At 38.8% G+C, this 26090-nt stretch overlaps 1 protein-coding gene across 7 annotated transcripts in view; it reads left to right on the forward strand.

Annotated features, from left to right (window-relative positions):
- LOC139754005 (uncharacterized) overlaps positions 1–26090 on the forward strand; it is a 117551-nt gene that overhangs the window by 43198 nt on the left and 48263 nt on the right. For 4 of the 7 annotated variants that reach the window (XM_071670963.1, XM_071670965.1, XM_071670959.1 and 1 more), the window contains one exon: positions 8963–9019. The exons of the other annotated variants lie outside the window; for them this stretch is intronic. In XM_071670963.1, coding sequence (XP_071527064.1) covers positions 8963–9019 — 57 coding nt within the window. The remainder of the gene's footprint in view (positions 1–8962; positions 9020–26090) is intronic. 7 annotated transcript variants of the gene reach the window in all.

Below are 26090 nucleotides of genomic sequence, written 5' to 3' on the forward strand. Positions count from 1 at the left end.
AGTGAAAAGTTTTAATCGAGGATGTAAGGCATGTGTTCGTGTAGGAGGAGAGGAAAGTGATTGGTTCTCATTGAATTTAGGTTTGCGGCATGGTTGTTTAATTTGTTTATGGATGGGGTTGTTATGGAGGTGAATGCAAGGGTTTTGGAAAGAGAGGCAAGTATGCAGTCTGTTGTGGATGAGAGAGCTTGGGAAGTGAGTCAGTTGTTGTTTGCTGATGATACAGCGCTGGTGGCTGATTCATGTGAGAAACTGCAGAAGCTGGTGACTGAGTTTGGTAAAGTGTGTGAAAGAAGAAAGTTAAGAGTAAATGTGAATAAGAGCAAGGTTATTAGGTACATTAGGGTTGAGGGTCAAGTCAATTGGGAGGTAAGTTTGAATGGAGAAAAACTGGAGGAAGTAAAGTGTTTTAGATATCTGGGAGTGGATCTGGCAGTGGATGGAACCATGGAAGTGGAAGTGAATCATAGGGTGGGGGAGGGGGCGAAAATTCTGGGAGCCTTGAAGAATGTGTGGAAGTCGAGAACATTATCTCGGAAAGCAAAAATGGGTATGTTTGAAGGAATAGTGGTTCCAACAATGTTGTATGGTTGTGAGGCGTGGGCTATGGATAGAGTTGTGCGCAGGAGGGTGGATGTGCTGGAAATGAGATGTTTGAGGACAATGTGTGGTGTGAGGTGGTTTGATCGAGTAAGTAATGTAAGGGTAAGAGAGATGTGTGGAAATAAAAAGAGTGTGGTTGAGAGAGCAGAAGAGGGTGTTTTGAAATGGTTTGGGCACATGGAGAGAATGAGTGAGGAGAGATTGACCAAGAGGATATATGTGTCGGAGGTGGAGGGAACGAGGAGAAGTGGGAGACCAAATTGGAGGTGGAAAGATGGAGTGAAAAAGATTTTTAGTGATCGGGGCCTGAACATGCAGGAGGGTGAAAGGTGGGCAAGGAATAGAGTGAATTGGATCGGTGTGGTATACCGTGGTTGACGTGCTGTCAGTGGATTGAATCAGGGCATGTGAAGCGTCTGGGGTAAACCATGGAAAGTTGTGTGGGGCCTGGATGTGGAAAGGGAGCTGTGGTTTCGGGCATTATTTGCATGACAGCTGGAGACTGAGTGTGAACGAATGGGGCCTTTGTTATCTTTTCCTAGCGCTACCTCGCTCACATGAGGGGGGAGGGGGATGGTATTCCATGTGTGGCGAGGTGGCATTGGGAATGAATAAAGGCAGACAGTGTGAATTGTGTTCATGGGTATATATGTATTTGTTTGTGTGTGTATATATATGTGTACATTGTGATGTATAGGTATGTATAATTACGTGTGTGTATGTATATACATGTGTATGGGGGTGGGTTGGGCCATTTCTTTCTTCTGTTTCCTTGCGCTACCTCGCAAATGCGGGAGACAGCGACAAAGCAAAATAAAAAAAATAAATAATATATATATATATATTATCCCTGGGGATAGGGGAGAAAGAATACTTCCCACGTATTCCCTGCGTGTCGTAGAAGGTGACTATAAGGGAAGGGAGTGGGGGGCTGGAAATCTTCCCCTCTCATTTTTTTTTTAATTTTCCAAAGGAAGGAACAGAGAAGGGGGCCGGGTGAGGATGTTTCCTCAGAGGCCCAGTCCTCTGTTCTTAACACTACCTCGCTGAGGCGGGAAATGGCGAATAGTATGAAAGAAAGAAAGATATATATATATATATATATATATATATATATATATATATATATATATATATATATATATATATATTATCCCTGGGGATAGGGGATGAAGAATACTTCCCACGTATTCCCTGCGTGTCGTAGAAGGCGACTAAAAGGGGAGGGAGCAGGAGGCTGGAAATCCTCCCCTCTCGTTCTTTTTTTTCTTTTTTTTAATTTTCCAAAAGAAGGAACAAAGGGGGGCCAGGTGAGGATATTCCACAATGGCCCAGTCCTCTGTTCTTAACGCTACCTCGCTAATGCGGGAAATAGCGGATAGTTTAAAAGAAAAAGATATATATATATATATATATATATATATATATATATATATATATATATATATATATATATACACACATAAATATTTTCCCATGTCTGCGAGGTAGTGCCAGGAAACAGACAAAGAATGGCCCATCCACTCATATACACAGACATATACATTTATATATACATGTACATACTCATACTAGCTTGACCTCATCCATTCTATGCTCCACCCCGCCCCACAGGAAACAGTATCGCTACCACCTGCTTCAGCGAGGAATTGCCAGGAAAACAGACAAAAAAGGCCACATTCATTCACTCTCAGTCTCTAGCTGTCATGTGTAATGCATCGAAAACACAGCTCCCAATCCACATCCAGGCCCCACAGACTTTTTCATGGTTTACCCCACGTTTCACTCTATTTGTACTTGATTGTTGTGATGAAAAAAGGTCACAGTTGCTCACATCCGTTCTCTAGCTGTCATGTATAATGCACTGAAACCACAGCCTCCTAACCACAACCAGGTCCCACAGACCTTTTCAAGATTTCCTCAAGCTGCTTCACTTGCATTTGTTCAGTTCATGGACAGCACATTGACCCCTGTATACCACATTGTTTCAGTTCACTCAATTCTTTCCATGCCTTTCACCCTCATGCATGTTCAGGCCCTGATCACTCACAATCTTTTTCACTCCATCTTTTAATCTCCAGTTTGTTCTCATGCAAAGCTTATGGTCTTAAGGAAATTTTACCATGTGTGCTGAAGCTATGTGAGGATGTACAAGGTAAACTTCTTCAAGTGCTGTTCAAGATGTCATTGGAGAGAGGCAAATTGCCGAGGATTTGGAAAAAGGCAGATCTTATCTATCTTAAGAAAGGAGACCAGGAACAGGTGCTGAACTACAGACCAGTCTCATTAATGAGTATGGTGTGAAAGGTTCTGGATAATATGATTAGGAAGCAAATGGATGACTCTTCTACAAAGGAGAAATTTACTAGGTGAGAGAAGAGGTGGCATGGTTTTGGTGAAAGAAGGCCGTGGTTGACAAACCCCCTAGTGTTCTTTGTATGGGTGAGCTCAGTCTTAGATACAAGGGAAGGCTGGGTGGATTATTTATATCTGGACTGCCTGAAAGCATTTGTTGCTGTGCTGCTTGGCAGGTTGATTAAGAAACCAGATTATTGGCCAGTAATAAAGGGGAAAGTCCTTTGATGGATGGAACATAAGTGAAAGGTAACAAATAGGTCAAGGTAAGTAGTAGAGTGCCTGAGGGCTCATTTTTGGGACCTTTACCCTCGTTCTATGTATATGACTTGCCTAAGGGTATGTATTCCTACCTAATTAGTTTGCTGATGATGCAAAGGTCATGAGGGAAATGAAAACAAAGAATTGCATCAGTATACAAGGGTACTTAAACTGACTTCAAAGTTAGTCTAATACATGGGTGATGAATTTTTATACAATTGAATGTAAAGTAATGTGGGTGGGACATAGTGAAAGGAGGCCTCAGTATGAATGTTATGTAGTAGGAAATTAGCTTAAGGATTGTGTTTGTGTGGGAAGGACTTGGGAGTTGACATTGACCTGAACCTCTCATCAGTCCCATTTTAGGGGAATAGTTAAAGAGACAGGCTATTTGCAGGTGAATATTTGAATAGCTTTCAAGCATATGGATAAGGAAAGAGGTGACAAACTGTTCATATTGTATGTAAGGCCAAAATCAAAATATGCTTCCCATTAGGGTCACTGTACCAAAAGAAGTACAGAGAGCTAAGAGAGAAGGTCTGGAGGAGGGCAACAAAGATGCTACCAGAATTTCTTACCATTTCCCATGTTAGCAAGATATCTTCAAGAACAGATGACTGAGCCTTAGAGGAAAAAATCTCCACTTGGCCCCCTTCTGTGTTCTTTCTTTTCAAAAAGTAAAACAAGTGGAGAATTTCCATCCCCCTATCCCACTCCTTTTAGTTACCTTCTATGACATGCAATGAATACATGAGCAGTATTCTTTCTCCCCCATTTCTAGTGTTTGTATGCAATCTTCGGGGGGTGAGAGGGGCCAGGTAAGTGAGTCATTTGTTTGCTGATGATACAGCATTAGTCACACATATGAGTGAGAAACTTCAGAAGTTGGTAACTGAGATTGGAAGTGTTTGAAAGCAAAAGGTTGAGAGTCAATGTGAATAAAAGCAAGGTTATTAGTTTCAGCAAGGGTGAGGGACTGGTTAGTTGGGGTGTGAGTTTGAATGGAGAAAAACTAGAGGAAGTGAAGTGTTTTAGATATCTGGAAGTGGACATGGCAGTGAATGGAACCATGGAAATGGAAGTGAGCAATAGGGTGGGGAAGGGGGGAAGAGGTTCAGGGAGTGCATAGAAATGTGTGGAAAGAGAGAATGCTACCTGGGAAGGCAAAAATGTTTTATAGATGTGTGGGGTGGGATATATATATAAGACTGTGTGGAGGAGGGTGGATGTGATGTGTTAGAAGTAAATGTGGTGTGAGGTGGTTGATCGTGTAAATAATGAAAGGCTCAGGTGTGCTAATTAAAAGAGTGTGGTTGAGGGAGCTGAAGAGGGTGTGATGAAATGGTTTGGACATATGGAGAGAGTGAGTGAGGAAAGGTTACAAAGTGGATATATATGTCAGAAGTGAAGGGAATAAGCAGAACAGGGAAACCAAATTGAAGATAGAAGGTTGGAGTGAAAAAGATTTCCAGCGATCAGGGACTAAACATGCAGGAGGGTGAAAGGCATGCATGAAATAAAGTGAAATGGAATGATGTGGGATACTTGGGTTGATGTGCTGTCAGTGGACTGACCCAGGGCATATGAAATGTCTGGGATAATCCATGGAAAGGTCTATGGAGCCTGGATGTGAATAGGGAGTTGTGATTTTGGTACATTATACTTGACAACTAGAGACTGAGTGTGAACGAATGTGGCCTTTTTTTTTTCTTTTTTTCCTGGTGCTGCCACACTGATGCAGGGAAGGGCGATACTGTTTTCTGTGGGGCAGGGTGGCACCAAGAATGGGTGAAGGCAAGCGAGTATGAAAATGTACATGGGTATATATCTGTATGGCTGTGTATGTGTTTGTATATGTATGTATATGTGTATATGTTGATACATTTATGTATATTTATTTTATTGTACTTTGTCGTTGTCTCCCGCATTAGTGAGGTAGCGCAAGGAAACAGACGAAAGAATGGCCCAACCCACCCACATACACTTGTATATACACAAAACACCCACACACACATATACATACCTATACATTTCATCGTATACCTACATACATATACATACATATACATACACAGGGGAGACACGGGAGAAATGTAACATTCATTTGATATACATCGAAGAGACGAAGCTAGGACGCCTTTTTGTAAACATGCAATTGTCTTGGTCTTGGACAATCCCATGTTTACCAAATGGCATCCTAGCTTCGTCTCTTTGATGTATATTAACTGACTGTTATATTTCTCTCTTGTGTCTCTTCTGATGATGTGATTATTACGCGAAAGTGCACTTGGGAACTTATGTTTCATTTTCCCCGTGGACTCATATGAATATATATTTATATATATAAAGAATATATATATATTTTTCTTTTTGCCGCTGTCTCCCGCGTTTGCGAGGTAGCGCAAGGAAACAGACAAAAGAAATGGCCCAACCCACCCCCATACACATGTATATACATACACGTCCACACACGCAAATATACATACCTACACAGCTTTCCATGGTTTACCCCAGACGCTTCACATGCCCTGATTCAATCCACTGACAGCACGTCAACCCCGGTATACCACATCGATCCAATTCACTCTATTCCTTGCCCTCCTTTCACCCTCCTGCATGTTCCGGCCCCGATCACACAAAATCTTTTTCACTCCATCTTTCCACCTCCACTTTGGTCTCCCACTTCTTGTTCCCTCCACCTCCGACACATATATCCTCTTGGTCAATTTTTCCTCACTCATTCTCTCCATGTGCCCAAACCATTTCAAAACACCCTCTTCTGCTCTCTCAACCACACTCTTTTTATTTCCACACATCTCTCTTACCCTTACGTTACTTACTCGATCAAACCACCTTACACCACACATTGTCCTCAAACATCTCATTTCCAGCACATCCACCCTCCTGCGCACAACTCTATCCATAGCCCACGCCTCGCAACCATACAACATTGTTGGAACCACTATTCCTTCAAACATACCCATTTTTGCTTTCCGAGATAATGTTCTCGACTTCCACACATTCTTCAAGGCTCCCAGGATTTTCGCCCCCTCCCCCACCCTATGATTCACTTCCACTTCCATGGTTCCATCCGCTGCCAGATCCACTCCCAGATATCTAAAACACTTTACTTCCTCCAGTTTTTCTCCATTCAAACTTACCTCCCAATTGACTTGACCCTCAACCCTACTGTACCTAATAACCTTGCTCTTATTCACATTTACTCTTAACTTTCTTCTTTCACACACTTTTCCAAACTCAGTCACTAGCTTCTGCAGTTTCTCACGTGAACCAGCCACCAGCGCTGTATCATCAGCGAACAACAACTGACTCACTTCCCAAGTTCTCTCATCCACAACAGACTGCATACTTGCCCCTCTTTCCAAAACTCTTGCATTCACCTCCCTAACAACCCCATCCATAAACAAATTAAACAACCATGGAGACATCACACACCCCTGCCGCAAACCTACATTCAGTGGTCCAACCACTTTCCTCTCTTCCTACATGTACACATGCCTTACATCCTCGATAAAACTTTTCACTGCTTCTAACAACTTGCCTCCCACACCATATATTCTTAATACCTTCCACGGAGCATATCTATCAACTCTATTTTTTTTTTTTTCTCTCTCTCCAAAGGAAGGAACAGAGAAAGGGGCCAGGTGAGGATGTTTCCTCAGAGGCCCAGTCCTCTGTTCTTAACGCTATCTCGCTGATGCGGGAAATGGCGAATAGTATGAAAGAAAAAGATATATATATATGTGGGTGTGTGTATTTCTCGAGCACATTCTGTCCAGTAAATTCCTGATTCACCCATCCTCTACCACTTCTGAAATCACACTGCACCTCCCTAGTCTAGTATTCTATACAAGTCTTCACCCTCCTAATCACTACCCTCCCTTACAACTTACCACGTACTCTCATCAAACTTGTAACTCTGTAGTTGAATGCTTACCTGTATCCTCCTAACCTTCATACCATAGCACTACACATGCATTCTGCTGATCCTTAGGCACCTCACCATGGTCCATACATACTGAAAATCTTAACTAACCAGTCTCAATAGTCTAATTCATAGTTTCATATGTAAGAATACAATTTTATACATACCACACTGTAACACAGATATTTGAAAGTAAGCAAATATTCCTAGATTTTAGCTGTATTCTTTACTTTGTGTGGTTTATACTTTCACAATAGGTGTATGCTTGGACTTGGTCTTAAAAACTTGCAGTGTCTGTAGCTTTTGTGTATACTTATTCTGATAATTAATTGTAGGTGGATGTAAGAATAACCATTTCATAGTATTGCTGCTGCTGTGTATCTCCACACCTTCATGTGTCAAGGCCCTATAGCAACATATAATTGCTTGAAAGATTATGCATGTTTCTTTGGCTCTCAGATAAATGAAGCAGGTGGTACTCTCCTGCACAGAGGCAGTAGAATGAAAACTATGAGGCTTCTTTCACCAAATATACAGGAGGCAGAAATTTAAAGCAAGGAAGCCTGAAAATGTACAGACAAGCAGATGTAGTGGGAGCAAGGAAAGACGAGCAATTAAGAACAACATACTATTCATACATTCCTGGTCCCACATTTGCTTTGATTGTATTACAATTGACTATGTTTATTATTAAATGCTTATGGGAATTTATATCCTTATCACAAATTTAGAGGAAAAAGGTAAAACTGACTTGTTTAATATTTATTTATACATTGATACTAGAGGTATTGTCATTTTTTAATTGAGTTATCCAATATGGGTGCTGTATATGAGCACATCTGGTGACATTTGAAGATCAAGAAATTAGATATTTTGCTATGTTGAGGTGAAGTATATGAATGTCTCACTTAATGTTCAACTGAATCACGTTTTCTCTAGTTAGACTCAGGTCTCTTGTCAGTACTGGCAGTTATTTATATGAAGGATATATGTGACAGCTGTAGGTTGTTCACATATTTTATATAATTTGAATGCAATTATAATGTGATTGGCAATTGTTAAACTCATCTAAAGTCATTATTGGCTAGATATTGTATTTTAGGTACTAAGAATATAAGACAGAATACAGGAGAATTATTAAAACTGAAAGGTAAATATATAATTTTACTCTTTAACCATCAAGGCAGTTGTCCACTGAATGAAAGTGTGTGGATGGGCCTAGAAAGCTTAATTCGTTCTCATGATTTCCTGGTATTCTATCCCAGCCAGATTGAGTACAGGATTCAGAATGAAGATTATTGGTATATCATTACACCGTGTGAATAAGGGTAAATAATAGAAGGAAACAAGTTACCATCTTGTTGTACTAAAATGTTAATGAGGGAATTTAGAATGTTGTATAAAACATTATTCTTTTAAGGAGAAAATGGTATAAAGAATTTGACTGCTGGTAAATGAGTTTTACATTTATTTTTGTTAAGCCAGTTGAAACCCCATTGATTCCCTCCCCCCTCCCACAAAACATAGGTTCATTTGGGATTTTACTGATTTGACATTCCTAGAATCAAAGTGAATTGTTGCGACCCTACTGTACTTAAATGATAGTTTGTCTAATTATGCATGACACATTTATAGTAATATATATATATATATATATATATATATATATATATATATATATATATATATATACACACATATATATATATAATTGAAGAAAATTTGAAGATTTAGCTTAAGTAGATGCTTAAATGAGCAGGAGGATAATCAATTTTTTCTTCTATTCAATTGTTGCAGGATCAGATTTTTGCACAAACAGGGCAGTGGTATCTGGCAGATCCCATGTTGATTCAGGTACGAGGTCCAGCCTTCAGTTGGCTCCTGGGAATGGTTGATGTTGGATATGTATCAATTTCTGCATCATCTTCCTCACCCCCTCCCTTTCTCCTCCTATTTTGTTAGGACCCTTGCAGTTCCTTCCTTTATTCAGTATTCTTCTTTGCTTGCATTGTTGCAGCCCTGTTATCAGTGCTATACCTTATAAAGTACCTTTAATAACTTCCAAGTACAAGATTTTTTATTATATTAATGGTTTTCTATTGAAATTAAAGTAGCAGTTATCAGAAGGTTAAAAGAATGGCTTTAAGGGGACGTGAGTGTACTAAGGACATAGTTTTTCACCACATGTCTAATAAAACTGAGTACAGAGATAAGTTCTATATCCACATTTTAGAAATGAAATTGTGGACGTATCTGAGAAGGAGAGATGTATATAAAGAAATCAGTTAAGAAGTTTTCTGATACCTTGTTATTATTATTAACAGCAGAATGAATTATTGTTCATGAATATTTTCGTCAGTCTGACTGATATTTCTCTGGGCATTTGGAAAACTACTTTACTACCATACCTACACTGTTCTTCATCCCCATTTATGAATATACTTAGCTGTAATCTTTAACCTTCATTGGTTTTGTTTTTGTTGTAATGAAGAGGATAGTAATCATACATAGATAAAAAGGATTATGTAAAATATTCCATAATTGTATGTGGATTCCACATCTAGGAATTAGATTTTGTATATTCTACTCTTTTAGGAATATTTTCTAGAGAACACAAGAGTAAAGTAATGGAAGGTATTGTACATTCATAAGAGGTAAGATGCTTGTGATGAAATTATATTGCCAAACATAGGTGGAATTTGAGAGCTTGAATAGCCATTAGTTAGATTCTGATAGTAAAACTTGTGTTTATTACTATTTGTCATATTGTTGCCATTTGCAATCCAGTGATGATTTTTTTATGGTAAATTGCATCGTGATACAGAATTTTGATTGAAGTTACCTTAATGAAATAAGAATATATACATATTTTACTCATAAAGATTTGAAAAAGTTGCCGTAATGATATTATGTGTACATATTTTACTGATAAAGACTTGAAAAATAGATCAAGCTCAATGGTCTTAGGCTTCATGATGCAGTTGTTTGTATTAGCATATTTACCTTCCTTATATTTGTTATAAGAACTTCATATACAAATTGTTAATGAAGATTTGCACATGTAAATGAAAAATATGATATAAAGCTACAAAAGTTGAAGAAGTAAGCTTCAATTTAAGGTATGAATGCATGATTTTGCAAAGAACTATACAAAACTTGTTTCTTTGTTTGATAAAAAGAAATACTGATGCTCAGCATTGACTCACGTTTCTTTAAAGCTGTAATTCTCAAGTAAATGGTGATAGTTAATGGCTTTTACTTGAACTTGCATTAAAAACAGGTGAGAGTGTGTGGCTGCACAAATAGAATAAAGCACTGGGGAGAGGATGGTGATGGTAGTTCAGCAAATTTGAAACTTTATCATAGATACCTTACATAAAAATTTTCGTGCTTAACTGTCTGCCAGAGCACTTTAGAAAATGTAGCTGATGATTGTTTTGCTTCTGTTAATAGCTTTTTAGCTATAGTAAGCAGTATTATGGGAAATTACCTTTAGGGTAAGATGTTTATTGTATATAACACATGTTCCACATGTAACCATAAGTTTATGTATATGAGTAGGAAATTGAAGGCATATTTTTAATATAAAAAGTAAGTCACAAAAGAAAGAAGTTCAGAAGGAGGTGAGTATGTGAGATGAGGATTTAAGGAGACAAGAATATATGAGAAAATCAGTCAAGGTAAGGATTAGTTGGGATCAAGTAAATAAAAGTAAGAGAATAGTATTGCAAAAAACAAAGATCCTTGTAATGAGGGTGAAGTAAGATATCTAGTAAGGGATATTTCCATTTATTTCACCTGAGAATTAAAATGTTTAGATATAAGTATGAAAATTATAGAGAAATAGATATAAGTGTAGAACTTAAAATGTAGACCAGTGGTTTGAGAGGATTAAGACCATAAATGGCATAGATTTCTTTTTTCTTTTAAAGTAGGGTAATAATGAAAGTGGTTTGGAAAATAGATATTTATGGTAGGAGTAATAGTTAAGGAAAATGCTGAAAGATATATTGCTTCAGTACTGATCATGGCAGTAACTTAAGAGCTTTCAGTGCATGAACATGAAAATAACTACTGTAATTGACAAGAACGTAAGATTAATGAGTGAGTGAATATTATTGGACAGTTGGTAAATTATTTGTTTAATGGAAGAGTATTGTATTTTAGTAAGGCAGATGTGTTAGTATTTCTTATATGGGGCTGGATCGGGGAGGGAGTTGGTGTGTGGAAGAATATTGGTAGGAGTATAAGTGTCTTTGGTTAGATGTGTAGATCTATGCGGTGTGGTACATATGTGGGTTGGTCTATGTGATTGGGTGTTTTCAAGTGTGGTTGTAGGTATAGTTGATTGTAGGATATTTTGTATGCGTGTTGATTACTATTTGTGTGTTACGGGGAGAGAGTTTTATACTCCTGTTGTCCCTTCTCTTAACCTTATGTATTAGTCTTATGTCTCTGCGCCTTTGTATGCACACACACACACACACACACACACACACACACACACACACACACACACACACACACACACACACACACACACACACATATACACACACACACACACACACACACACACACACACCTTAAACCAAGTACTCATTTACTAACCATCCCTGAGGGCAAGAAAAAACCTGTTATGGGTGTTGACCAACTGCCACACTAAGGATTCTAACCCATGTGGGTTCTAACCCTGGGTTGACCCATACTGACTTATGGTTAGTATTGCTAACCACTACAAAATGGAGGCCTGTGTGTGTATGTGTGTGTGTGTGTGTGTGTGTGTGTGTGTGTGTGTGTATGTATGTGTGTCTGTTTGTGTGAGTGATTACCTATTTGTTCTAACATATTTGTAGTATTTGGGGAGGGAGTTTTACACTCATATGGCCCTATCTCTTGAACATTTTTAGCTGCCATAGAGCTTCATAAATTTATGCATGCTGTCTACCTTAGTCATGTCCTTCCTCATTCTGTTCCATTCTTTCACCATTCTTGTACTATAAAAGTACTTCTTTACGTCTTTTCACCAAGTTTCTTGCTCATTTTCATGTTATGTCCTCTGGTTGTTGTATACCAACATCTCTTTAAAGATCTGTTTTAAAACTTAAAGATTGTGATCAGGTCATCTCTCACTCTTCCTTCTTCCAAAATGGGCAAATCTAATGCCTTTAGCCTTTTCTTGTAACTTAGCTCTATTAATTCTGGTACCATCTTTGTTCTCTTCTGGACCTTAGTTATTTATACTTTTTCAGGTACAATGGCCAAACTTGAGGAGCAAATTTTAGTTTTGGCAATATGTAGGTTATAGATAGCTTTCTAAGTGTTTCCTTATCCATTTATTTGAAAGCTGCTCTGATATTTGTCAGGAGACAGTTTGTCTCCTTTACTCTTCTTCTAATGTTGGACTCTGGTGACAGGTTAATGATGATGGTGACAAAGTAGTGATGATGTCGACTCCCAAACCCCACATATACACTGAATCCTAAAGCGTACTTCCTTCTAGATGATAATCATTGAGGTCGTCTTTCAGTATGTCCCATCCTCACCTTACATTTGCTCAGGTTGAAAATCATCTAGTATGTTTCAGAACAACTTTGAAGTTTGTCAAGGTTTCCATGTAAGAATGTGCAATTATTCTTGCTTTTCATTTCCTTCATAACCCATTCATCATCTGCACACACATTCAGGTAGTAATCCTTATTGTATCTGATTTGTAAACAGTGTTTTTAAGAAAATATAGGAAGCAGTTTTAGACGTGTGGTTTGGAAAAGTTATGTTTTTTTTTTACTTATGCAGGAGAGAAAGAAGACTTATTTGAATCTCTCATTGTATGAAATGCTGATTGATATTGTCATCAGATCATTTTTGTTAGATGGGAAAGTATCACGAAGAAAAGTGACAGTTTTGTAGACTTAGAATTTCTAGGTGTAGGAAAGAAAGTTATGCAAACTTGGGTAAACAGACTTTAGAAAACTGGATTCTTGTGCCATAACATTGAAGTACATGGGAAATTTTGTGAGTGTATTATGGGTTAAGCATAAAATCTTCTTAAGCATTCTCTTCCAGGAGAAACATTAAGCAATCTTTGCCCTCAAGGAATCTTAGAAAAATCTTTTTCTCCTAGGTAGTGAATATTGTGACTAATATTTTTTACCAAAATAAGCCAGGCTTATCCACCTTAAATGCTTGATATTTATCCCACCTGCCTCATGATACATCCTTGACATTCTTTACTTTGTTACTGTAGGGTTTTCAGCTAATAGAGAAAACTTGGAGGAAGTGAAGTCTTCTTTCCAAAAGCAAGTTCATTTATAGTGAATGTATGTAGGAACCAGTCTGGCTGACCTACCACAATATCCTTTGATGAAGATGTTGTCTACCCCTTCATAGATTTCCTCAAATATGCAGGCTTTAACCTTGAGTTGCTCTCCATAGTTAAATCTTTTAAGCATCTCTGATTTCACATTGTGTGTGATAGCCTTACATCCAGTCCTCCTGAGAGTACCTTTCGCTTTCTTGGCAGATGTAATGAAATGGCTACATATGCTTTGGAGGAAGTAGATAATGGGGAAGCAGTTACATGTGTATTATGCAAGTTCTTGTTTACAGGCTGGCCGGAGGCACTGAGATGCTAACTGACACATATTTGACTGTTAATGAAATATGAATCAGATAGTATTATTCTTTGACAGCATTATGACTTGCTTGATGTGTACAAAAAAAATGAAATTCAGTAGTTTATTGTTAAAGAAAAAAAAAATTGCTCATTATAAGTATGAAGGGGGACCTTTGTCTTTACAAATCTGTCTCAAGTTTGAGCCCTTACTTGCTGGTAGTATAAAAGCATGTATCCGAGTTCTCTAATGGCATAACCATGAGATATTGCAATTTGGGCTGTTTGAAATCAGGAGGCTTTGTAGTACACCCAAACACACAAGAAACATTAATTGACAAGTACACAACTCCCAGACATTGGAGGTAGCAAGAATCCTCCAGCTGATGAAAATTTCAAACAATTACTGTATGCTCACCGTTCAAGTCATAACATATTCATCTTATGAATAAAGGAAACTGATTATATTCCTTGTGGGATGATTAGACAGTAATAGATAAAGTCGCAAACTATAAAGTAGGTGGCATTCTTTGCTGCTGCTATTCCGTGGTAGCATTAGTGGGTGGCAGGCAAACACTTACTAGGGAGATACTTCCACCTGGGTATTTGGAGGGATAGTGGCTGCCACACAGTGTGACAACTCTGCTGCTTTTGTCATGTACCCCCCTTGCAGGCCTAGATTGCCGTATTTTTCTTTCTTTTCTCACCAATCCCACACATTCTCTTTCTCATACTTAACACTTGACAAAATTTTACTCAGACATCTTTATATCTTTTTTTTGTGTACTTCTTACTTCTCACTTTCCAGGCTATGTAATTCAAGGCACTGCAACCATTACAGAACTTGGTGCATGGCGCTGAGAGGGAGGAAAGTGGTAGGAAGGGGCCAGTCGATCTGCACAATGTTGTGCAAATTGAGCTTTGATTCAGAACAGCACCACCAGTTGAGAGGGTTTTGGCAGATCCCAGGGCCCACTTCCATAGCTACAGCTCCAACACCTGACTCTTTTTCTGTTCATTTCTGGAACATTCGTGCTCTTGATTTTAACCTTTCCATCTGTAAACACCACCTGCTTACTTCCACCCCTAATCTTATACTTCTCTATGAAATCCATCTGTCCAAGTCTGCTTTTACTCTTCACTATTAGATTAGCTATAATCTGTATCATTGTTTCTTCTCAGAAGGTTGTGTTCATGTCTGTTGTAGTGCAAAAACTTGTAATGCTTGCCTTGTGGACCTTGAGTCCCCTAACTTTAATGCTATCTGGCTCAATATCTCTCTGCCTTCAATTTCCTTAAATTTGTGTTTCATTTATTTCCTCCCCAATTCCTCCAACTATATCTCTTCGACTGTTTGATTTTTTGCCATGAAGCTCTGCTCTCCTCTCATCCATGTGCTGATATCTTCAGTGCAGAGGATTTCACAGTAAACTAGAAGGGTTACTTATGTTCTAAGTGGGACAATCCTGATGGAGCCGAGGCTTTATCTTTTTCTCTTAGCAATCTGGAACAATTAGATAAACACACTATCCAAGTTTCCAACTGTCATCACAACTCTTTTAACACCCTTAACCTTTTACCTCTGAACTCTTTAACTATATATACACTGTTTTTGCTCCCTTAGGGTCCTCTAATCACAATTTATTTCACTTAATTCTGATTAGACACTCCCGTCCTCTATTGCCCCTCAAAATGCCAACTTTATCATTTTGGGAACAGGTTCTTTATTGACTTTCCCAGGGATGTTTACTGCTTCTCTGGTTAGGATGCCTCTTGTTCTGCTGAACGTATAGCAGGGGTTGTCATGAGTGGGATGAAAGCCTACATACCATATTCTTATAAGTCATTTCCTCTTTAGTAGAGGTTTGATCCCTCCTGTTCTGATACCTGTCACATTTGGGACAGTACATAATGGACCATGAAACTTCCTTTCCCCAGGAACCCACTTTGCTATCATTTCTGCTTGGAATCTATGCAGAATTGTTTTTTGAAGAGCTAAGTGCACTTTCATGAAATGAAAGTGTGTTGACTTCCTCTACAGATGAATCTTTTTAGTTCAGAACCAAAAGCACCTCAATCAGCTTCTTTAATTCAATGTTTCCTCCTCATTTCCTACTTTATCAATATATTGCTGACTCTCCAGCTGATAAAGTCACTCTTTTTGGCATCTAGTTTTCCCCTTATTCTATTTTAGATGGTTCTGATTCTAATCCTCAGCCCCATCTCCTGTCCTTTGAACCTATGCCATCTCCTGCATGCTCCTTGCCCAAGGTGTTCCAGATACTCTCCCAGATCCAGGTGGACGAGACATATGGCTAAGGTGACATATCTCCTCATGTGGCTCAGGTGACATATCTCCTCATGTTTTAATAGAGTTTACTCCTGGGCTAGCATCAGTTCTTCTTGTCTATGTCAACTGTGTCAAAAATCCCAGACTTTCCCTCCTACTTGGAAGCACACTTTGTTGCAGCTCATCCCTAAAAAGGGAGACTACTCTATAACACTTCCACCTATTGGCCCATTGCTTTCTTTTCTGGTGTCTCCAAAGTGTTTGAAACTTTTTAAACTCCCACTTCCTCAAACACAAACACTTAGAATCCCATTCTCTCCTTTCAGATCACGATATGTATTTTTCAGTGCTAGTCAGCTGGTGATTTCTCCTATGTGACTCTCCTCTGGTCCCCCCCCCCCCCCCCCCCCTCTCTCTCTCTCTCTCTCTCTCTCTCTCTCTCTCTCTCTCTCTCTCTCTCTCAACTTTTGTTGCAGCTTGTCTTTGCTTTCTGAATTCCCTTCCCTTGGGCTTACTGCTTCTTCCTGTTCTCTGATTCATGGTTTCCCCTCAGGCCATTCCATTGGAGTAGTCATCGATGAAGTAACTTACCTATCGTATCCTATCAATTGCGATTTATCCTATCAATAGTGTCGTTCCTCAGGGTTCTGTCCTGTCACCTACTTTTTCTTCTCTCTGTGAATTATCTTCTCTCTTCAACCTCTGGCCTTATTGACTCTTATGCTGCTGATTCCACTTTGCATACTTCAACTCACATTTCTTCATCCCCCCTTTGATACTTGTTCTCTTTCCTTTGCTGATTATATTACCATTCTTATTTCAGACCTGTGCAGCATTTGGATTATGGAAGAAGTAATGTTGTAAATTTCATTAGTGTTAAAATGCAGTTTCTCTCCGTTTCTCTAAGAATCATTTGTTTCCCTCTGTTCAGATTCAAAACACCGCAGTTCAACATTGTAATGGTATAGACATATTGGGCATGACCATCTCCTCTAACAGGGAAATCCCATATAATTAACATCATAAACTCTGCTTCCCAAAAGTTAGAATTGTTGTATAGGTGCTTTAGTTATATATTTTGTGAAAAGCTGTTTCACATCTACAGGGATTTTTATGCCTGAGTATGGAATGCTGCTCACATATCTGAGCGACTCACCCTCTGCCTTTATATTAACTAGTGTGGAATCAAAAGTTTTGTCTTATTTAGTCTCCTGGCATCACCTCTCTTCATTGTTCTCTTTTCGGATGCTGCAAAATGTTACTGCTCTCTGTTTTCTATTGATAGCTTTTGGCCACTGTTCTCGTTAATTGTCTGTGTGCCCCCACCCCGAGGTTTGGACACATGGGGCGTGTTTGCTGCTACCCACAACTTCTACAGTGAGACTGGCCTCTTGAGAATTGGCTGTTATGAAATCTCCTTCTTTCCTCAGATGAAAGTATCTTCTTTTATCCTTCCCTCTTCATACAACCTTTCTTCTTTTATGAGCAAGGTCTTCAGATGATTGCAGAGCCCAGATAAATGTGTGCTCTCTGTCTCCTCAACTTTTTTTCTTTCATCTAAGATGGCTTTGATTGGGGTAAATCATTTGTCTATTCCTTGTCAGTGATTGAAAAAAAATGCAGAATCACAGCATTGGCACTAGATTGATCATTGGCAGTTGTATGTCAGAGCAATTAACCCTGAAACTGCTGTTCATCATGTTGTGGCAAACCTTAGGCTTTACTCCTGTTATCTTTTGAAGACGTAACCCTCAAACTGTGATGATGATCATCAGAGACTATATTAGAGTGGCTGTCAAGTGTAACATTCATAAACCTATTCATGAATTTCAACACTACCATGGCAAAAAAAGGTAGATTAAGGATAAATTTTTTTCATTTTTCATATTTTCTGATGCATATCTTTAATTCTTTAAGATGCAGTGTTATTGAGAGTTTTGTTTATACCAAGTATTGCATTCATAAAGCCAGTTACAACTTCTGCTCTCCACAATGGCAAAACAAAGGTAGGTAAAGGATTTATTTAATTTTTTTCTATTCATCACCATGCTTATCTTTAATTTTGTATGAATATTACATGTTTCCGAGATTGTTTTGTCATATTCATTTTGCACATACTGTGGAAGCCAGGTTTTTTGGTAGCTGCAGTTTAAGGGTTAAAGCTTCATGTCTCTGTTTAATGCTTTCGTTGCATCATGCCACTATAGTGACTGGACATAGTCCAGTTTGATGTGGCACTGTCATAGCTGTAAACCTAAGGGCCCTTCATTTGAATTCCCAGATAAAACCTGAGGGCCCTTTATTTGAATTCCCGGCTAATGTAAGATTCCACATCTTATCCATAGATGTTACTAGGAATCTAACAACACAGCTGGAAAGATATCATGCTTCTCAGTTACCCATAAATCTTCAAAGTGTATCTGCGTCATCATTGTGGTAAGTGAGAATTTTGGAGCAACTATTTATGTCAGTTTCATTGTAATGAAACAGTTTCTCATGTATTATGTATATTTTTTGATGAAAGTTGTTTTTCCTTTATTCATGTAAATATTGTTCTGTCTGAAAATTTTAAGTAACTTGCAGATAATGCAAAATGAGTTGTTTAAAGTGCATATGAAAAAATATGGAAATTATCATTATGGAATGTGTAAAATTATGTATGGTGAAAAGACAGTGTGTAATGTGTTTAGGTGTACAGTTCATAGAGTGATATCACATCTAAAGAAAATTTATAACCATCATATGTACTCACATAATTAATGAGGATTCCTGCTGGCAGCTAGGGCCTACTCCATATTCTTATAATGAGTTGTTTTTCGTTTATTCATGTAAATATTGTTCTGTCTGAAAATTTTAAGTCACTGCAGACAATGCAAAATGAGTCGTTAAAAGTATATATGAAAAGAATATGGAAGTGATCATTATGAAATGTGTGAAATTATGTCTGGTGAAAAAACATTGTGTAATGTGTTTAGGTGTACAGTTCATAGAATGAAATCACATCTAAAGAAAACTTATAACCATCATATACTTACATGATTAATGAGGATTCCTGCTGGCTGCCAGGGCTTATGTCATGTACCCCATAACTTCTCCAAACCATTGTTTACTCAAGCTGAGTGACTCCTCCAGGTGGATGTTTATTCATCATTTTATGCCTCAGTTTCAAGGCCTTGCAGCAAGCCTTGGTGGTGGCTGAGCTTTCTGTTGGTGGCTGAGCTTTCTGTTAGCAATGATTTCTCTAGGAAGGAAATTTAGCAGCTTTTAGCTAGATTTAGAATACCAGTCAAAAGATTATAGTGAATTAATTGATTATGATGATCTGTCTTTGGATCTTTTGGAGAGATATATTATGGACAGGCTCTTTCAGCATTGAAGGTTGATTAATATTAGACAGAAGAGAAGGTTTTTTTTAGCAAAAGTGGAGGCATTGTTGCCAATGCCTGCTTGACCTTAACAACACTTCATCTGACTGATCCAGATGGTAATTTTACAATCTTTTGGGATTGCTGTTAAGATTGAAAATAAATGATTGTTATTTATTTTTTATTTATTTTGCTTTGTCGCTGTCTCCCGCATTTGTGAGGTAGCGCAAGGAAGACGAAAGAAATGGCCCAACCCAGCCCCATACACATGTATATACATACACGTCCACACACGCAAATATACATACCTATACATCTCAATGTACACATATATATACACACATAGACACATACATATATACCCATGCACACAATTCACCCTGTCTGCCTTTATTCATTCCCATCGCCACCTCGCCACACATGGAATACCATCCCCTTCCCCCCTCATGTGTACGAGGTAGCGCTAGGAAAAGACAGCAAAGGCCCCATTCGTTCACACTCAGTCTCTAGCTGTCATGCAATAATGCCCGAAACCACAGTTCCCTTTCCACATCCAGGCCCCACACAACTTTCCATGGTTTACCCCAGACGCTTCACATTCCCTGATTCAATCCACTGACAGCATGTCAACCCCGGTATACCACATCGATCCAATTCACTCCATTCCTTGCCCGCCTTTTACCCTCCTGCATATTCAGGCCCCGATCACTCAAAATCTTTTTCACTCGATCTTTCGACCTCTAATTTGGTCTCCCACTTCTCCTCGTTCCCTCCACCTCCGACACATATATCCTCTTGGTCAATCTTTCCTCACTCATTCTCTCCATGTGCCCAAACCATTTCAAAACACCCTCTTCTGCTCTCTCAACTACACTCTTTTTATTTCCACACATCTCTCTCACCCTTACATTACTTACTCAATCAAACCACCTCACACCACACATTGTCCTCAAACATCTCATTTCCAGCACATCCACCCTCCTGCGCACAACTCTATCCATAGCCCACGCCTCGCAACCATACAATATTGTTGGAACCACTATTCCTTCAAACATACCCATTTTTGCTTTCCGAGATAATGTTCTCGACTTCCACACATTCTTCAAGGCTCCCAGGATTTTCGCCCCCTCCCCTTCCGTATGATTCACTTCCGCTTCCATGGTTCCATCCGCTGCCAGATCCACTCCCAGATATCTAAAACACTTTACTTCCTCCAGTTTTTCTCCATTCAAACTTACCTCCCAGTTGACTTGACCCTCAACTCTACTGTACCTAATAACCTTGCTCTTATTCACATTTACTCTTAACTTTCTTCTTTCACACACTTTACCAAACTCAGTCACCAGCTTCTGCAGTTTCTCACATGAACCAGCCACCAGCGCTGTATCATCAGCGAACAACAACTGACTCACTTCCCAGGCTCTCTCATCCACAAGAGACTTCATACTTGCCCCTCTTTCCAAAACTCTTGCATTCACCTCCCTAACAACCCCATCCATAAACAAATTAAACAACCATGGAGACATCACACACCCCTGCCGCAAACCTACATTCACTGAGAACCAATCACTTTCCTTTCTTCCTACATGTACACATGCCTTACATCCTCGATAAAAACTTTTCACTGCTTCTAACAACTTGCCTCCCACACCATATATTCTTAATACCTTCCACAGAGCATCTCTATCAACTCTCTCATATGCCTTCTCCAGATCCATAAATGCTACATACAAATCCATTTGCTTTTCTAAGTATTTCTCACATACATTCTCCAAAGCAAACACCTGATTGTTATATGAAATAATTTACTTTCAAGATTTGTTTTCATACTTGCCCCTCATTACCACTTTAGTGAGATACGGCCAAGAGCAGACAAAGAAAGGCCAAGTTTACATCCACTCTTGCTGTCATGTTTATCCGCCAAATCACAGCCCTCCCATCCACAATAAGGCCTCACAGACTCAGTAGTTTCCCTCAGCCTCTTCACATGCCCTGTTTTAGTCAAGTGACAGTACACAACCCTGTTATACCACATTGTTCTGGTTCACTCAATCCCATGCACACCTGTCACCCTTTTGCGTGTTCAGCTACAACCACTTAAAACTAATCTTCACTTTGTCTTTCTTTGTCCAGTTTGTTCTTCTTTCTCCATTTCCCCCTCCACTTCTGACAGACATATCCTCTTTGTCAACCTTTCCTTGTTCTTTCCATTTGTCCACTCATTTCTGAACACCCTCTTCACCTTTCTCAACCATACTCTTCTTATTAACACAACTCTCTCTCAGCATTTTATCGCTTACTCGAACAAACTACCTCACACCACATATTGTCCTCAGACACTTCACCCTCCTTTGTACGTAGTCATCTGTGGCCCATTCCTCACATCCACACAAGCTGTTGAGACTACCTATGCCTTCAAACATACCCATTTTTACCCTCACAGATAATGACCTCTCTTTCCTCACATTCCTCATTGCTCCAAGAATGTTTGCCCCTTCATTCAGTCTGTAACTCATATCTGCTTCCAGGGTTCTATTTACTACCATGTACACTTTCAGGTATCTAAGATACTTCACTTCCTCCAGATTTTTTTATTCAGACTCATACCACAACTTGCTTTTCCAGAGTCATGTTAGACATGATAACATTGCTTAATTCACTTCTACTCTCAACTTCCTTATTTTAAACAAACCCTCCCAAATCTATTCTTAACTTATGCAGTTTCTTGCTTATAAAAAGTACTATACTTTAGTTGATATTAGTGTGAGAGGGTATTGAGGGGACAGAGAAGAGCTCTAGCTGGTGATATGGAAACTCTTTCGTTCATAAGTCCTTGATAGTTTAGTTTTTTCTAGGTGTGATTGCATTTACTTACACTTGAACACATTGCCTGAAGATTGGCAGAATGTTTGTATAGTGCCATTGTACAAAAGACAGAGGGGATAAAGGTGAGTGTTCAAACTACAGAGGCATAAGTTTGTTTAGTATTCCTGGAAAATTATATGGGAGGGTATTGACTCAGAGGGTGAAGGAATGTACAAAGCATCAGATGGGGTAGGAGCATTGTGGTTTCAGAAGTGGTAGAGGATGTGTGGATCAGGTATTTGCTTTGAAGAATGTGTGAGAAACACTTGGAGAAAGAGATGGATTTGTATGTGGCATTTATGGATCTGGAGAAGGCATATGATAAGGTGGATAGAAATGCTTTGTGGAAGGTATATGTGTGTGAGTTAAGCTGTTATAAGTAGAGAATTTTTATCAAGGGTGTAAGGGATGTGTGCCAGTAGGAAGAAAGGAAAGTGATTGGTTCTCAGTAAAGGTCGATCTGTGGCAGGGGTGTATGATATCCCCTTGGTGGTTTAATTTTTTATGGATAGGGTGGTTAAGGAGGTAAATGCAAGAGTTTTAAAGAGAAGGGTGAGTAGGCATTCTGCTGGGAATGAGAAGGGCTAGGAAGTGAGTCATTTGTTTGCTGATGATACAGCACTGGTGGCTGATTTGAGTGAGAGACTGCAGAGGTTGGTGAATGAGTTTGGAAAAGTGTGTGAAAGGAGAAAGTTTATAGAGTAAATGTGAATATAAGGAAGGCTATTAGGTTCAGCAGGGTTAAGGGACAAGTTATTTGGGGTGTGAGTTTGAGTGGAGAAAAATTAGAGGAAGTGAAGTGTTTGAAATATCTGGGAGTGACTTAGCAGCAAATGGAACCTTGTAAGTGGAAGAGTCATAGGGTGGGGAAGGGAGTGAAGGTTATGGGAGCGATGAAGATATGTGGAAAGAGAAAACTTTTTCTCGGAGTGAGAAAATGGGTAAATTTGAAGGAATAGTGGTTCCAACAATGTTATATGGTGTTGAGGCATATTCTATAGATAGGGTTGTATGTGTTGGAAATGAAATGTTTTAGGACAATAAATGGTGTGAGGTGGTTTGATTGAGTAAGTAATGAAAGTGTAAGAGAGAGGTGTGGTGATAAAAAGAGTGTGGTTGAGAGAGCAGAAGAGGGTGTGTTGAAATGGTTTGGACACAGAGAAAATGAGTGAGGAAAGATTGACAAAGAGGATAAATGTTTCAGAGGTGGAGGGAATAAGGAGAAGCAGGAGACCACATTGGAGGTGGATGGATGGAATGAAAAGGATTTTGAGCGGTTGGGGCCTGAATATGTAGGAGGGTGAAAAGTGCACCTGGGATGGAGTGAATTGGAATGATTTAGTTTGCTGGGGTTGACATGTTGTCATTGGACTGAATCAGGGCATTCAAGAAGTGTGGAGTAAACAATGGGAAGGTCTGTGAGGCCTGGTTATGGATAGAGAGCTGTGGTTTAAGTCCATTACACACGACAGTATGAGAATGGATGTGAGTCAGTGTAGCCTTTCTATGTATGTTCTTGGTGCTACATCAACACAGGAAACAATTATCAGTAATAAAAAAGTGCCATGTATGTTCTTTGTGCTACATCATTAACACAGAAACAACTATCAATTATAAAAAAAGTACATGATAATATGAGGATCACACTAGTCGGTGATGATTTTATGAATGGGTAATTGCATTTCAGAGTGAGTTCAGAGAGTTTATTGAAACTTTACAATAAACTACATGTTTCATGGAAGAAATCTGCTTCATCAACTGTATACAGTTAACAGCTTTAACACCCAGCACAAAACCACACAGACCTGGAGAACATGATAGAATAGAAACTGATATATTCTTGGTTGACTTAAAGGAGCTGGGATGGGGATCCCTGTGGTTAGGGAGGATAGGGTGGGGGTGATGGTTGACCAGGGTAGGGAGATGCGTGTTCACCTAATTTCCTTAAGCTGTCCTGTCCTGTTAGTTCATTCACAATGATTTAGTTGATGGTGGGATGTGCTCTGAAGTTATCTGGAGATAGGCTAAAAATGTTGAAATTAACATTTAAAACATTCAGTGACATTATGAGGAGCAAAATCCAATGAATAGACTGGATTGTAAAGGTCTACAGGGTGATCATTTTCCTAGCAATGTTTAGCGATGGCATTACTGTGATCAAGTCTTCATACTGATTAAGTTTGCCATTAGCATCTTTGTTTCTGGAAATAATGGGCTGTGAGGTTGAATGGAGAAAATTTAGAGTAAGTAGAGTGTGTGATACCTAGGAGGGACATGGCAGGAAATTGAACCATGGAAATGGAGGTGAACTGGAGGATAGGTGAAGGGGTGAAGGTTCTGAAAGCAATGAGGCATGTATAATAAGAGGTTCATTATCTAGAAAGGCAAAAATGGGTATGTTTGAATGTATGGTAATTCCAGTTGTTTTGTATGGATTTGAGGTATGCCCTGGAAATAAAATGTTTAAGGACAGTATGTGGTATGTGGTGGGTTGGTAAGTAATAGAATTGTAAGAGAGAAGTTTGGTAATGAGATGAATATTGTTGAGCTTAGGGTGTGTTGAAATGGTTTGGACATACGGAAATGCTCAAGAAATGATAGGCATCACCTGTGATGGAAGGATTTTATGTATGTAGGTGATGTGAATGGAGACATTGGTCATGACAAATGAACTTAGTGTGGGAAGTAAAAAATAATAAGTTCTTTTAAAAGGTAACAAGTTCTTTTGTATAAACATGTGGAAGTCCATGTTTAAACATGAACACACGGGGCATGGATTGAGGTTGTGTGTTGATGGTATTGAGGAGGTTGCTAAATTCACTTCATTGAATTGGAAATCAAGTGAATGTTAATAGATAGAAATCCAGAGATTTTCATTAAAGTATATTGATTTAAAGGGCCAGTCTGTTATGCAGCACATATTCATACTTACAGTTTTTAGGGATGATTCCCATATTATCAGACTATCCCATGTTATTTCCTAAGAATTAATGGTTAGCAGTGAGTTTTAAGTTGTTATGGGAGAGAATGCGAGTAAACAAATATATACTTCTTGGACTTGAAAAATGAAATATATGACTTTATTATGGCCTTGCTAGAGGAACCAGCACCCTTTACTGTAGTATGCAATAACCTGCATCCATTTATTTGCCATACTCTTTTATGGTTCTTATATTTTGAACTAATGAAGGATTAGGATGATAGCTTTTACAGTTAACCACCACCACAGGAACCATCATCTACTAAGTAGTCTGAATGCCAATGCTTTTTACCAGTATTCCATGATAACACACATCATACGCTCAAAGCCATGAAGCTGGTTCAATCCTTGCTAGTACAAGTTTAAGATTGGCTAAGTGTGTGATGATGAAAGAAAAAAAGATACTTGGACCAATAGCAAACCAGATGTGCATGAAAATATATGTGTGGTAGAATTAGAACATATGTGAGTGAATGTCTGTAGTTTGAAGTCCTGGAATTACTACAGTTTCCCTCAAGCAGGAAAACTTTTGATTTGGATTTCTTTTGTGCTAAAATTTTTTCAGTTCTTTATATGCTCTTGCTTGCTTGTTTATTCTGAAGTTTATACATTACTGGATCATCTAGGGTTGCTGATCTTACTTTGATTATAGTTGGCACATTATCATAGTTGTGGCTTTTTCATACTGTCTTTTGATTTGCAAGATATTGCACATATATGCTGGTGAGTAGGTAGTAGTTTGTAGGCAGCCATTGTTATCGGTACTACCTGCCAGGGTATCAGGAGGGTTAGTGATGACCATGGAGTGTCTT

Source organism: Panulirus ornatus, chromosome 16 (assembly GCF_036320965.1).
Source record: "Panulirus ornatus isolate Po-2019 chromosome 16, ASM3632096v1, whole genome shotgun sequence".
Lineage (NCBI taxonomy): Eukaryota > Metazoa > Arthropoda > Malacostraca > Decapoda > Palinuridae > Panulirus > Panulirus ornatus.